At 39.3% G+C, this 14,686-nt stretch overlaps 1 protein-coding gene across 2 annotated transcripts; it reads right to left on the bottom strand.

Annotated features, from left to right (window-relative positions):
• Window positions 1-2,685: 2,685 nt before the first annotated feature.
• Window positions 2,686-14,391, bottom strand: RUMY1 (regulator of UNG2 and MKLN1 interacting yippee protein 1). 2 transcript variants are annotated; one of them, XM_045787503.2, is made up of 4 exons: window positions 13,386-14,391; window positions 10,991-11,068; window positions 7,364-7,488; window positions 2,688-3,774 (listed from the first exon to the last, which is right to left on the bottom strand). In XM_045787503.2, exons 1-4 carry the CDS (start codon window positions 13,535-13,537, stop codon window positions 3,680-3,682), a joined length of 450 nt encoding a protein of 149 aa, XP_045643459.1. In that variant the 5' UTR covers window positions 13,538-14,391; the 3' UTR covers window positions 2,688-3,679. The 2 variants fall into 2 exon arrangements, with proteins under 2 accessions (XP_045643460.1, XP_045643459.1); XM_045787504.2 differs by lacking the exon at window positions 7,364-7,488 and having other exon boundaries at window positions 2,686-3,774.
• Between the last annotated feature and the right edge of the window lie 295 nt (window positions 14,392-14,686).

The raw sequence follows: 14,686 nt of genomic DNA, 5'->3' as shown, positions 1-14,686 counted from the left end.
TTGAACTTCAGGAATGACAGGATGGAAGAGGGAAAAAAGAGGCAGTGCCCCACTGCAGACCAGATGTTCCATGAAAGTCAAGAACTTCAGGGAACTTAATGATCTGTGTATGTTCTTAGGGTAAAGGCAATAAATATAATTTCCAAGGTTGAGTTGTTAATTTCATCCAAGAAAGGACACCAGGAGAACTAAGTTTGATTGAACTTCACCCTCAGAGCTATCATCCTAAATCTGATCATTTTATTCTCCTGCTTCAAAACCTTAATCACTCCATATTGCTATTGGAGTAAATCTAAACTGAACAAGGGCATAGACTATTCTTCATGACATCATCTCAACCTTCCTTGATCGCTTCATCTGCTAATTACTTCTTCTTCTTCTTCTCCTCCTCCTCCTCCTCCTCCTCCTCCTCCTCCTCCTTCTTCTTCTTCCTCTCCTTCTTCTTCCTCTTCCTCTTCCTCTTTCTCTCCCTCTCCCTTCCCCTTCCCCTTCTCCTTCTCCTTCTCCTTCTCCTTCTCCTTCTCCTTCTCCTTCTTCTTCTTCTTCTTCTTCCTCCTCTTCCTCCTCTTCTTATTCTTCTTCCCCTTCTCCTTCCTCTTCCTCCCCCTCTCCCTTCTTCTTCTTCTTCTTCTTCTTCTTCTTCTTCTTCTTCTTCTCCTTCTCCTTCTCCTTCTCCTTCTCCTTCTTCTTCTTCTTCTTCTTTTAAATAGGCTCCACACCAGGTGTGGAGCCCAGCACGGGGCTTGAACTCACTACCCTGAGATCAAGACGTGAGCTGAGTTCAAGAGTCAGACGCTTGGGGCGCCTGGGTGGCTCAGTCGTTAAGCCTCTGCCTTCAGCTCAGGGCGTGATCCCGGGGTCCTGGGATCCAGGCCCGCATCAGGCTCCTCCCCTGGGAGCCTGCTTCTTCCTCTCCCACTCCCCCTGCTTGTGTTCCCTCTTTCATTGGCTGTCTCTATCACTGTCAAATAAATAAATAAAATCTTAAAAAAAAAAAAGAGTCCGACGCTTAACTGACTGAGCCACCCAGGTGCCCCCTAATTAATTCTTATCACATATCTTGGAAGGTTTAGGGGACTATTTAACAATTTACCAAATAAAGCTGGATACTTTTAAGCTACAGTGAATTTGTTTATACTATTCTCCCTGTCCAGAACTTTCATCCCAGCTGGCAAACCCCTAACTGTACTTCAAAGCCTGGCGAAAGTATCATTTCTTGTCTATAGCTTTCTCAACTCCCACTCTCTCCTACTACTCAGAATGATTCTTTCATCTATAGTGTCATTGAACTCTGAGCATGTATTTGTTAAATCACTTATCCCGATGCATTAGGTAGATATGACAGGTTTATCCTCTCCCCAACTCACTGTGTTCTCTATGAAGGCAAGTGTGAGCCCGTTATTGTTCAATTCTTGGCACACCATACAAGCATAAGATAGATCTGTTGAATTGAATGAAATATTAGATGAAGGCCAAAGCATAAATGCGTTTTCAAGGTCTATGAATTATGCTAGGACCAGGAACTATGTGCTAATTCTATATACATGATTCTGATTTGGGTCTTATCAGACTGCATGTAATTTGCTTTCATTAAGAAACAGGGTCAAAAAAAAACAGTGTCATGAATATATTTCTTCAGATAAAATATTATTAATTCATTTGTAGCTTAGAATTGAACTTCACATGACTCAGCTAAAGGTAGCTGAATAATTTGAAATATTCTCCAGCTGGAATGGGATCACATTTGGGGTTTGCTTTAATCAGTGCACCCGTCTCTTGCTTTTGCTCTTCAAAGAGCCCCCTTTGAAGGCATGAGCACAAGGGAAACCAGATGAACACTGTCGAATTTTAAACTTGTCACTTTCTCTCCTCTAGCATTAAACTTTTCTTTTCTAACTGAGCAAATTAACTGAAGACGTATATAATGTAGTTATCGATTTATTTTTTTAATCTTATTCATTATGCCACCTTGTTCCAAAAAGTCTTTAAGAGAGGTTAAAGGGAAAAAAAAAATATCCAAATCCAAAAGCAAATTGTTCCACATTTGGTCCACACTCACCCACAGCATACCAGGGCAGATCATCACTCAGTGTGAAAACCTTTTGGAAAAATCTTCCAGGTGCTAGTAATAGCATTTCCTGAACTTGGATGTTGGTTTACAGCAAAGGATTCTGTTGATGCCCACAGGTCACTTCTACCTTATGATCCAGGATGAGTTTGTTGAACCTTGAAATCAGTCACGGAGGCCCCCTCTCAGGGTACCCAGCATGTATCCTGGCTAAATAAAATTGTAGCTGATTCATGTCTGAAGGTGCATATGGGGTACAGCATAAAGAGCAAGAGCAGGAGCTCTGGAGTCAGTCTGTCTGTCTGTGTTCGAATCTGGCCATGCCTCTGACCAGTTACGTGACCTTGGACAAGCTGTCTAACCTCTCTATGCCTCACCTGTGTCATCAGTGAAAATGGAATAATAATATCTACCTTGTGGGTTTGTTGTGTGGACTAAGTGAATTAAACCTGTAAAGGGTTTAGAACAGTGTCTGGTACATGGTAAGCCCTCAATAAAGGTTAGCTCTTGTGTGTTACACTTTTCCATTTTTGGGTAAGAAAAGTGGGTAAAAAATTAAAGGAAGGCTGGTCATTTTTACAACAAAACTTTATTTATAGAACCGCAACTCAGTCTGTTTTGGTATCACTATCAACAGAATGTCCACAGCTGAGGTCTTACTAAGGTGGTATACTGATTTTAGCTGTACCTAAAATCACAACCCAACACCATCCCAGTTTCCTATTTCCATGTGGCTCTGAATGCAGCTTAAAACAAAACAAAACAAAATTCTCTTTATAATGTACAGTGGCTTAAGCAAAACACTTCTTTAGTTTTTTCCTATTTAAGGGTTGGAACTGAGACTACTCCTTTAAAATTTGCTATTTACAGAGAAAGTCCTAGAGAAGAGAATGACTTAAAGGTGGAGGTTTAGTTGATCTGCTTTCATAACACAATAACGATATGACTTTAGAAGAATATAAATAAATAATGCTGGTAAACAGTATATATTGATAATTTTGTGACAAATTCATTTATCTAACATTGCGCTGAGGAATTAAGAGAATGTCTCCATACATTTTAAAGTTTGATCTTATTCTATTTGCTGATTCACAAAGTCTTGCTCCATTTTAAGGAGTTTTCACCAGTGTAATGCAGGATAACCAGTATCTGTGGAAACCTAACAGCTTGTTTTTTTTTAAAAAAATTTCCTGTTAAACTTTAATTCCCAGTTGAGCTTGTCATATGTGTGTATATGTACGAATGCCCCTTATTCAAGAATGTAAAATTAAGAGTATCTAGTATTTAGTTGTAAGAAAAATTCCCCAAGGTTGTAAGGTAGTTGAGTGACACATGAAATAATCTTCTCCAATCTGTATTTAAGAACACACCTTTACCAGGTGGAGGGGTGGAGAGAGGAAGAGGAATCAGTAGAATAAAAGAACTACAATGGCTCAAATTAAATTCAGATAATGAATCTGAGATAGCAAATAAATCAACAAATGTCCCATTTTCCCCCCCAAAAAGAGATATCCGTAGTAAATCCTTACTAATACTTTAAAAGTCAATCCATTAATATGTATTTTAAATAGGAAAGAATCTGAATATTATACATATCATAATCCTTCTCATTCATCGAATACACTCTTCTGCTGAGATATCTAACGCGTCTTCATCTATATTCTCCTCTATCTCTGGCAAGTTGCCCCAAAGTAGGAAGTTTACACCTGAAAAGAAAAATCATAAAATTACTTAGTGCTGATTACTATTACAATTCAGAACATGCTATATGAAACCTTACATGTTAGCATTCTTATATGAAACCATAGTGTTAACAGTAAAAAGATATTAAAGAATGTACCATAGATAAAAATTATCTAATATTATTCATCTAGGACATACACATTTTTTTAGGCCTCCCTTTTTTTTTAAGGCCCTTTAAGCAAGGGCTTCAATTCTAGAATCTTCGAACTCCAAAGGATCTCAAGAGTCCATTTCCTCAAACCCTGCCCCCAGCTATATTATGCCATAATCACTCTACACTGATAACTTCCAAATCTATTTTAATGATTTTTAAGGATTGAGATCTTGCAAGATTATCTTAGATTAAGTGTCTCCTTGGAGGGTACAGGGAAAAGGCTTGAAATAAGTCTCCTCAACTCCTCAATAAGCATGGAAGTAGCTGGTGGCTTTTTTGTGGTTAAAAAAAGCAAGGTTTTGGGGCGCCTGGGTGGCTCAGTCGTTAAGCGTCTACCTTCGGCTCAGGGCGTGATCCCAGAGTTCTGGGACCGAGCCCCACATCAGGCTCCTCCGCTAGGAACCTGCTTCTTCCTCTCACACTCCCTCTGCTTGTGTTCCCTCTCTCACTGGCTGTCTCTCTCTCTCTCTGTCAATTAAATAAATAAATAAAATCTTAAAAAAAAAAAAAAGCAAGGTTTTGAAGTCAGTTATAATATGAACTGCAATCCTAACTAACAGGTGGGTTTTACTCTGGGGGCTACGAAGGTAGAACTTTAGGACCAGGTGTAGCTGTCAATACAATAAAGAAAACAACAATATAAAGCTTCACGATGAAAGGACAGTCAGATTTCACACTGAAGAATCTAGCATAGGTGTATAGTAAAACACCGCACCCACGGTAGAGGATCATGAGATGGCTTGTTCTGAGCACGTACTATATCATATAACTTGAAAGTACTAAATTAGGAAAAGTACCATTATTAATTGACTTCTAGGAGAGCCAATGGAGTCCAACAAGGAAAGCAAATCTCACGCTCTCCGGTTGTCAGTGTGGGCACAGGGAGGACTCAGTAAACTCTGGATACTCCACACACATTGAGATAGTGGCCACGTGGTAGAATGGAATGAGCCAGGGTTTGGAGATCTGGTTTGCATCTAGTCACTGGTAGTAGACACCATGCATGTTTTTACTACCTTTACTATGAATGTATGCAACCGCAGATGATACATATTATTTTTTGGGTGTGTTTAAATTTTTTATAGTGTGGCATTATATGTATTTTTTCTAATTTGCTTTTTTCATTCAACATTATTGTTTTTGAGATTTACCTATATCTATATGTATAGCTTTAGCTCATTTCTTTTAATTTCTGTATTCTGTTGTGTGAATTAAATATGTATATAGCCTATATATAGGCATATATACATATACATATATATATATACACACACATATATATATGTGTATATATATATATACATATATATATAATAGAGCACATCTCTCATTGCTTCCTAACTGCCCATTTTGCACAGGAACTCAAGGAGACGTGTACAAGGAGGTGCACTGTTGCATTGTTGAAACAGTGGAAACAGTCAACTGTCTCTCTTGGTTGAGATACTAGAATCTAATCAGGCAAGAAGTTAACATCTATTTCATGTTGGGGGGTGGATACAGATGTCTCTCCTATTATTTTCTGTAATTTTGTGTGTGTGTGTGTTTGTACTGTGTATAATGAAAAAATATTTCCCCTCAAAAAATGAATGGTATTCTGCTTCTGGTAATATGGCATTGATGAGCTAATAGGATAATAAGGAACTACTAGGCCAAAAAAGGGATAGTTAGAACCCATAAAGGTAAACGAGGGCTGAAGTCAGTTTGCCTTTGAGGGCATTTGCCAATCCCAGAGAATCTGAACTGAGGTTTCTCAAGCACCCTCAGGGAAGTTTCAGGAAATCATGTTGACATGTGAAGCCTAGCCTAGAACATAGACCTGGGGCCCTTCCAGTCTAAACATTCTAGAATTTCATAAAGCTTGTGTATGTATTCCTTTGATGCTGCTGATTCAGGTGATTCAAGGACAGTCCCAACATCATGAGAAACCCTGTTTTATACCAAGCCTCTAGAAAGTCTTACTTTAAATCACAATATTAGGGTTACAAAGGAGAAGTTTGATATTCTTGGAGTGAATACCCAGAGACATGAGTAGCTCAGAACAATTGGTTCAAAGGAGAAAAAATAAACTATGAGATTGGATCCTACAGAAGGAGCACCTTCCTTGCTCTGTTAAGAAGGGAGGAAGGAAATCCTGTGATACATCTGTTTCTCATGGATTAGACTCAATGCGAATGGAAGAATGCGGGGCTTTTATCTCTGAAAAATTGACCAATATTAAAAAGTAAATCAAAATGGAAAAATCTCCACCCTGTGTTTTGAATTCTATGAAGCAGGAAAAATAGTATCAAAGCAGAAACTTCCTTTAATATGTCCCATGATCAACACAAATACAAAACTGGAGGCCCAAGTTAGGAGCCTGTATCTCAGGGGAGTTCAGATAAGTCCTTCCTCAAAAATGGCCTTCTGAACATCCCAGAGTCTGAAATTAAGACCCGCAAATGATGGGTTGAGAGCTACAATTGAACGCCAGGTGATTAAAAAAAAAATCAGAGTCTATAAAAACCTAAGCATAATTGGCAGGTTTGAAGACCCTGAGAACCTAGGTTTCAATTCATGATCTTTAGTCTGTGAAGGCAAATCACCCCTAAGAAAAGGAATATATTTTAAGTGCTGAAGAAGATTTAAACATACATCTAAAAACCTGAGAGTGTTAGTGCCAACCTGGATTGTTGAGTTCTTTAAATTTGTTCTGCAAACTTTAGTTTCCACTAAAAAAATCCCACTGAAAGTCAACCTGGTCTGTTGTATAAATAGATACTAGACAGAAAAAACATGTGTCCTACAACAAAACCGCATGGTTCCAGAATATATAAAATGTATTATGTAAATATCATTTAAGAATTGGATGTATGTTAAATAATTAGTACAACCCACTGGTATTAACTATTTCCCTCAAATAAAATTCCATCATAATTTATTAATATAGATGTCAAAATATCTGTTTTTATCTTGGAGCAACATCACCAAATACAAAGGTTATCTAGCCATCCTCCCTCCCAATTCCCCACTGCCCCAGCCTCCCCTCTCTGCTTTCCTACACACACACACACACACACACTCATGCACAATTGACCGTCAAATCTAAAATCTTCCAAAATTCTCTGGAGTTATAATATATATCAAGGCAACAATTTAGAGCAACTAAAATATTAATTTAAAAAAACCGAGAAGAGCCACATTTGAGGCTTTTGGATACAACGACAACAAGAGAAATGGTGATAAATTTTGGCTAGTAGTTTCCCTAACTTAATGTTTGGAATAAAAGGACTCAAGTTTCACTCTTTCAGCCCAGGTAAGAGAGTTTCAGAGGGAATCCGAAAACGATTTATTGAGAGTTTCACTCAGGTATTGATAGACAAATCAACGTTAGGCGAATTTCTGAGTCAGTTGTTTCTTACCGGTGGAGTCCAGCCTGTTAATATCATAAACTGCCTGGCTGTGAAACATCCAGAAGTGTCCATTGTTGCAGGAAAGAAGGCAGGAACAACATGGAACGATCACATGATAACCTACAATGTTCCCACTGAGACAGAAAGTAAATATAATTAGATACCACCTAATAACTGGCCATATAAGCATTTTTATGTGTTAAAGTAAATAGATAGACCATATGAAGGCCTCATTTCCTCCTAACAACCTCCATTGCTAGGACCTTTGGGATAGGAGTTACTCCGGTAATGTTAAATTTGACAGTGCTACTGCCAAACGGGAAAATGGTCTTTCAGTGAAGTGAAACAATACTAACAGCTTCTCCATTGCTTTGCTAGTATTACTTTATGCATTCTCCTTAAGCTAGCTTCTAAATGCCATGCCGTAGGGTCGTGATGTGTTCTGTGAAGCACCCACAAACTGATGTGCTGTGCAGACACAATACATGAAATCAACTCAGATCTGTGGGTAAAAAGGTTTTTGCTATCCCCAGGACTGTAGCAGGGTAGGTTCTTCTATGTTCTAGCTCCATGCCAGCACCTAAAACTTTCGACAGATGGAGGAGTAGGAAGACAGCACGAGCCCCTGTAAGCCAAACACAAGCTGGCTGCTCTAATTTTAGTTTTGGTGTTTTTGAAGGAATTCAGAAATAAAGCAAATCCATAGCTTCTAGAGAAAGTTGCAAAAGTTTTTTACTGTCTTCAAGATTATCCCTCTGATTATAAGTCCCTCACTCTTCCACAGATTTTTTTCCCGAGGTGGTCACTATTAAATAGAGTGAATATACAGGGAATGTTTTAGCTAGTGCTTTAAAAAAAAATGACAACACAAATTACTTATACCTTGGGTTGTAAAAATTCTTATTATAGCTTGTTCCCACCCATGAGATGTGGGAGTCAGTCATTTTTGTGAGGCCCTATAAAAAAAATACTATAAAAGGTACCAGCCTACCTAAAATATGTCTTCTAATCATAATTTGTTTGAAAAGCAAACGAATGAAAGCAAGTTGTTCTTGCACTGGGGCTGACAGTTATTTGTAAGACTATATTGCAAGAGTAAATTCTATGGCTTTAATCATCATCCATATTCATTCACTCATTCAGCTTGTGTTTACTGAGCATCTCCTATGTGCCAGGTACAGTTCTAGGTGCTGGGAACCCAGCACTAGACAAAGTCCTTGTTCTCATGGAACCAACATTCTGGTAGGGACACATCAGACCATTTTGCTCCCCTGTTAAATCCCCTTCAGCGGCTTCCCATCGGCAAAAAATCAAAATAAAAACCCCCTTCATAACAAGGTCTTGATCTGTGCTATCCAAAATGTGGCTACTGAGCACTTGAAGTCTGGCTAGACTGAACTGAAGTGTGTATAAATAGAAAACATACACAAGATTTTAAAGACTAAGAATAAAAAATAGAATGTAAAATATTGCATTACTAACTTTTTATGTTGGTTACATGTTCAAACAATATTTTGGTTATACTGGGTTAAATAAAATATGCAACTTAAACTAATTACATTTGTTTCTTGTTTACTTTCTAAATTGTGGATATTAGAGATTTTATTTATTCATTTATTATTGTTTTCAGGAGATTTTAAATTATATATGCAGATTTCTATTGGATAGCACTGCTCTAGATTATCTGGATTCTGACTGATCTACTCATACAACTCTCCCTTGCTGTTCACAATGTCTCAGGCACGCTGGCCATCATCTTCTTATTCCTTGAACATGTTAAGCTTCTTCTTGCCTTGGGTTCTTTGCGCTTGCTGGTCCATCTGCCTAGAGCATTTTCCCTTGGGGTCCTTCTTATCCTTTTGGATTCAACTCCAATGTTACCTTCCCATGAGAAAACGTCCCTGACCATGCTATCTCAAAGAGCTCTTATCTGCTCTCCCAACCTCTATTATTCTCTATCACTTATTATTATTATTTCATTTGGAGCACTTTCCACCCTACTCAATATCCTTTTTTTTTTTTTTTTTTTTTTTAGAAAGCTCCATGCCCAATACAGGGCTTGAACTCACAACCCTGAGATCAGGAGCACATGCTCTAGAACTAAGTCAGCCAGGCGCCCCAAACTTTCTTTCTTTTCTTTTTTTCTCTTTTCTTTTCTCTCTTCTCTTCTCTTTTCTTTTCCTTCCTTCCTTCCTTTTTTTTTTTTTTTAAAGATTTTATTTATTTATTTATTTGACAGAGAAAGAGACAGCCAGCGAGAGAGGGAACACAGGCAGGGGGAGTGGGAGAGGAAGAAGCAGACTTCCAGCGGAGGAGCCTGATGTGGGGCTCGATCCCAGGACCCCGGCACCACACCCCAAGCTGAAGGCAGACGCTTATCGACTGAGCCGCCCAGGCGCCTTTTTTCTTTTCTTCTCTTCTCTTTTCTTTTTCTTTCTTTCTTTCTTTCTTTCTTTCTTTCTTTCTTTCTTTCTTTCTTTCTTTCTTTCTTTCTATTTCTTTCTTTCTTTCTTTCTTTCTTTCTTTCTTTCTTTCTTTCTTTCTTTCTTTCTTTCTTTCTTTCTTTCCTTCCTTCCTTCCTTCCTTCCTTCCTTCCTTCCTTCCTTCCTTCTTTCTTTCTTTCTTTCTTTCTTTCTTTCTTTCTTTCTTTCTTTCTTTCTTTCTTTCTTTCTTTCTTTCTTTCTTTCTTTCTTTCTTTCTCTTTCTTTCTTGTAGGCTCCACACCCAACATGGACTTCAACTCATGACCCCAAGATCTAGAGTCCCATGCTCCACTGACTGAGCCAGCTGGTGCCTCCGCCATACCCTATTCAATATCTTATTTATTTAAATATCTTACTGACCATCTTCCCACTAGAATATAATGTCTAAAAGCCAGTGACTTTATCTTATTTATTGCTGTGTTTCTAGCCCCCATATCAATGACTCGCACATAGAACTTGAATATATAGTTTGGATGAATGAAAGAACGAATTTAAATGTCATTAGCACATAAGAATTTGAATTATTAGGATTATAATTTATAACCTAAACCCCATTTAAATGTAAAAAAAAATCTCAGCTTTCTTCTCTCTAAAATGGGACTAATAATTCTCAAGTCTGCCTACCTCTTAAAAGATAATAGTAACAGTTTTCATCTGTGTTATAATTCATAATCTATTAAGCCTTTTAACATTCATAATACTCTATAAAGTAAATACAAAAGATATTTAAATTTCTATCTTCTTAAGTTAGAATCTTCTTAAGATATAAATTAAAAAAGGGAAAGAGGTTCAGGGGTTTAGAGGTTTAAGGAGTTTACTGGAGATCACATTGAGAGTAAGAGAAGGGCCAGGGCTCAAACCTGATTTTTTATGATTGTAACTCTATACGTTTGTTCCTCCTAAACTACATTGCCTTTTTCTGAAAATGAAAGCAGATATTTGTCAATGCACTTTGAAAAATTGTAAAATCATATACAAATGTGCCACGAGACCCTTTTTAAAAATTACTCCAAATAACAAATGGGTTTTCAGTGGCTCATTGCATGGGTTATAACCAGTGCTCGATGCAGCCCACTGAACATTTCTCTGTGCTGCGCTGTTAACATCCATCTTCCAAACACAGGGCTATCTAGAAAATCTTGCCCAAAATTACCATTTTAAACATGCGATGTCCTTCAGTTTACATTTGCAGATTTCAGTGAAATAGCATCTTCCAATGAAGTCCACTGCACTGGAGAGGGAAATGTGCAGAAATAGTCAAGGCACTTTTTAAAAAATTGTAAAAAACACATATCATGTAAAATTTGCTAACTTAACCGTTTTTTAAGTGTACGGTTCTGAAGTGTTAAGTGTCTTCACATTGTTGTGCAATGAATCTCCAGACCATTTTCATATTGCAAAACTGAAACTCTATACCCATTAAACACCTCCTCATTTCCCTCAGCCCTCAGCAACCACCACTTTCTTTCTGTTTCTATTAATCTGACTATTTCATATAGCACATATAAGTGAAAGCACATAGTTTTTGTCTTTTTGTGACTGGTAGATTTCATTTAGCATAATGTTCTCAAGGTCCATCCATGTTGTAGCATGCAGCAGGATAGCCTTCCTTTTTAAGGGTGAATCATATATTGTATACATATACCGCATTTTGTTTATTCATTCATTGATGAACATTTAACATTTGTGTTGTTTCCATCTCTTGGTTATCGTGAATTATACTGCTGAGAACATGTGTGTGCAAATGTATCTTTTAAATCCTGCATTGAATTCTTTTGGATATATATAAATAAATATAAGCACACACTCATATATATATATATATATATATATATATATATATACCCAGAAGTGGGATTCCTGGATCATATGGTAATTCTATTTTCAATTTCTTTAGGAACTTTCATGCTATTTTCTATAGCAGCAGCACCATTTTACGTTCCTACCAATAGTACACAACGGTTCCAATTTTTTCATATCCTTGCCATAAGTGTACTTTTGCTTGTGATTTAGCACGAATTTTGTAGGCCCAAAGAGCTGCAAGAGACTCCAAAGTAGAACAATAATATATTTTGTAAGAGTCAGTTAGTACTTGTGAGCTTACCGTAAGTACAACAAAACTTTCATTTAAAAAATCTTGTGTGTTCATTAATTCATACACATCTTAGCTTGTTAATCCATCACTGTCACAAACCCCTTCAAGGAAGAATAGACAATAGGAAAAAACCTGGTTCTATTCTAGAGTCTGGTCTAACCTCTAAGAATTCATATATCTGAGCCCTCATTGTATTGCAAAGATGAATGGGTTAATATTTTAAATTTGTGTGCATGTGTGCATATGTGTGTATGTGCTACTAAAAAGAAAAAGCACTAGCCAACAAATCATAGAACCTGTGCAATAGCAGTTTCTAGATTTATTGTCTAGTGCTTTTTCTTTCTGCAACACACACACACACACACACACACACACACACACACACACACAGATACTCAAAATAGTAACTCAGATATCTTTGCAGTAAGTGAGAGCTTGTTGGCTTTGCCATTAGGCATGACTACACTTAAACTACTTCAGAAAAGTTTTCAAGAAAGGAAGAGTTCATAGCTTGGAGTAGATTTTTAAAATGTTCAAGTTTCTATCATTGCAAAGTTCATTTTAAAGTGTTATGATTATTGGCCTGCTTCCTCTGGCTCTGTGTCCAAAGAATAGTCGTTCACCCATATTTTGGATAATTACTCTTTCATGCTAATGATAAAGACCCAAATTTTGAAAATTGTGTAAGGGGATGATATGCCAACTATGGAAAGAGAAAGTACCTTTTAGAGTCAGAAAAGGTATATTTGAGTCAAATAAAATGGCTATTATTCCAAATAGGTAGCAAATTCTTAAGGACTCTACCTACAAAATTGGGTGGTGTCTGAAAACAGAATTTAAGAGCACTTAATTATGCAAACAAATGCACAGCATCTGAAATAGTGGACGAGGATTGTTTCAGGGCTGAGTATTTCATCACATACAAATCTATTTCTCACTCATTAAGAGACAGATTTTTGAGAAAAGAACACTGACTTACATGGACAATGGATCTGATTCAGCCTGCCAATTGCAAATAGTGGCAGAAAATTAAGAATATTTTTTTGGCCTAAAACTTTATGGATAAAAATGAAGAACTTAGTGGCCTCTTCTCTCTCCCAGTACAGAAAATCTTGCCCGACTTTACCTAGAGGCTAGGGTCTAGGTCATGGACTTGATCCAGTGAGATTAGGATGGTTGGGCAGGGCACAGCGCCAGGGATTCAACTTAAGGGATGTGGTCACATGACTGTAATTGAACTAGAAGCATTACATCAGGACTGACCACTCTGGCTAAACCACAGACTTTGTCCAGACAGTCTGCCCACTTAGTTATACTCCTAGGGGATCATCAGACTGTTGGGAGTGGCTGGAACACCAAAATGATAACCTCCTTGTTGACTCCCAGAGGTCCAAACCATACACTTTTCCCATTTAGTTAAAGGCTACCGTTGCCCGCCACTAGCATGACTTACTTGGTAGGAGGGATGTCTGTAGAGAAAAGGTCTATTTCAGTATCAGCCAGCAAAACAGCCTTCATTCCCCTAGAGCTGAGCACTTGTTTACAGAATTTGCAACACAGGATCGACACGCACCGGTCCTTGAAACTACAAGTGCTGGTAGACATGGCGTCCCGGGAAGGATGCAGTGTGGGATTTTGAAAGAGGAGACAAGAGCAGTCCCTTTTCTACTTTGATTCCCCCAGGTTAAAAATCAAATTGCGAGGTCTAGAGCTTTTCTAAGCCCTAAGCTGGGAAGGAAATGAGTTCTTTTCTGTTTTCCCGTGGGAGGGTGAAAGTAATATTTATTAAGGAGGAGCAGGGCGAAGCAGCAAATGTGGCTTTCCTTTTAACTTTCGGGGAAGAGAGTGAGGTTTGCAGTGGGGAGGCGGCGAGCTGCAAGGGACCTGGGGAACTTCTCTACCGTAGGCTCCCCAGCCTCGTGTCTAAAAGGCTCTACTCTTCAGCCCCTCCCCCTTAGCAATTCCCTAAACTTTCTCCAGCAGCGTCTTTCCGTGAAAGCTCCCCTCCTAAGCCCCTCCCTCGGAGCGCTCCAATTCCTCCCCCTAGATCGCCAGCCAAACGTCCCTACCCACGCCTCGTCTTTGGAAATCTTTCTCCTCTTCCCAGGATCCAGAAATCCCCTTAGCTTTTCCCACCCGGACGAACCCCGGTTTTCCTCAGTCCTCCCGGGACCCTCCTCCGCTCTGCTCGCTCGCGAGCCTCCGCTTCACTTCTCTCCTGGCAGCCCCCAGCCCTCAGCGTGCTGGCTGGCTCTCGCGCAGTTTCTCTCCGTCCCCCGTCCCTCAGCTCTCCCTCGTGCCCCCCGCCGGTCCCTTAGGTCTGCCTCCGAGCGGCCGCTCCGGAGCGCGCGGTGGGGTTGGTGGGATGGGGCAGAGATCGCTTTTGGGGCTCAGTCGGCGCTGGGGTCTCTGTCACCGAACGCGTCGTTTTTTGCTCCCTCTTCCGCTCTCTGCCTTTCCAACCGGCTGTCAGTTTGAATTGCCGGCGCCGCGCACCGATTGGGAGAACTAGAGTTCGCCCGCGTCCCGCATTGGAAGGCTCGGGAGCCATCCCCTGCTGAGATCTTAGTGGCTTGGAGACCGTACGCCCCGCCTCAGTAACGGTGCCGAGATCAGCTCAGCTTTCTGGTTGGTCGAGCTTGGCTCCGCCTCCGCTCTCATTGGCCGTTCCCGGGAGGTTTGGGCAAACCCTACTCCCGCCCCAGTGAAAGCGTCAAGGCACGCCCTTCGAGCTTCTTATTGGAAGACTTTCTA

The sequence above is a fragment of the Ursus americanus genome, chromosome 2 (assembly GCF_024610735.1).
Source record: "Ursus americanus isolate L20-20 chromosome 2, mUrsAme1.1.p, whole genome shotgun sequence".
Lineage (NCBI taxonomy): Eukaryota > Metazoa > Chordata > Mammalia > Carnivora > Ursidae > Ursus > Ursus americanus.
The sequence above is the reverse complement of the archived record's forward strand: the minus strand, read 5'-3'. Positions and strand labels throughout refer to the sequence as shown.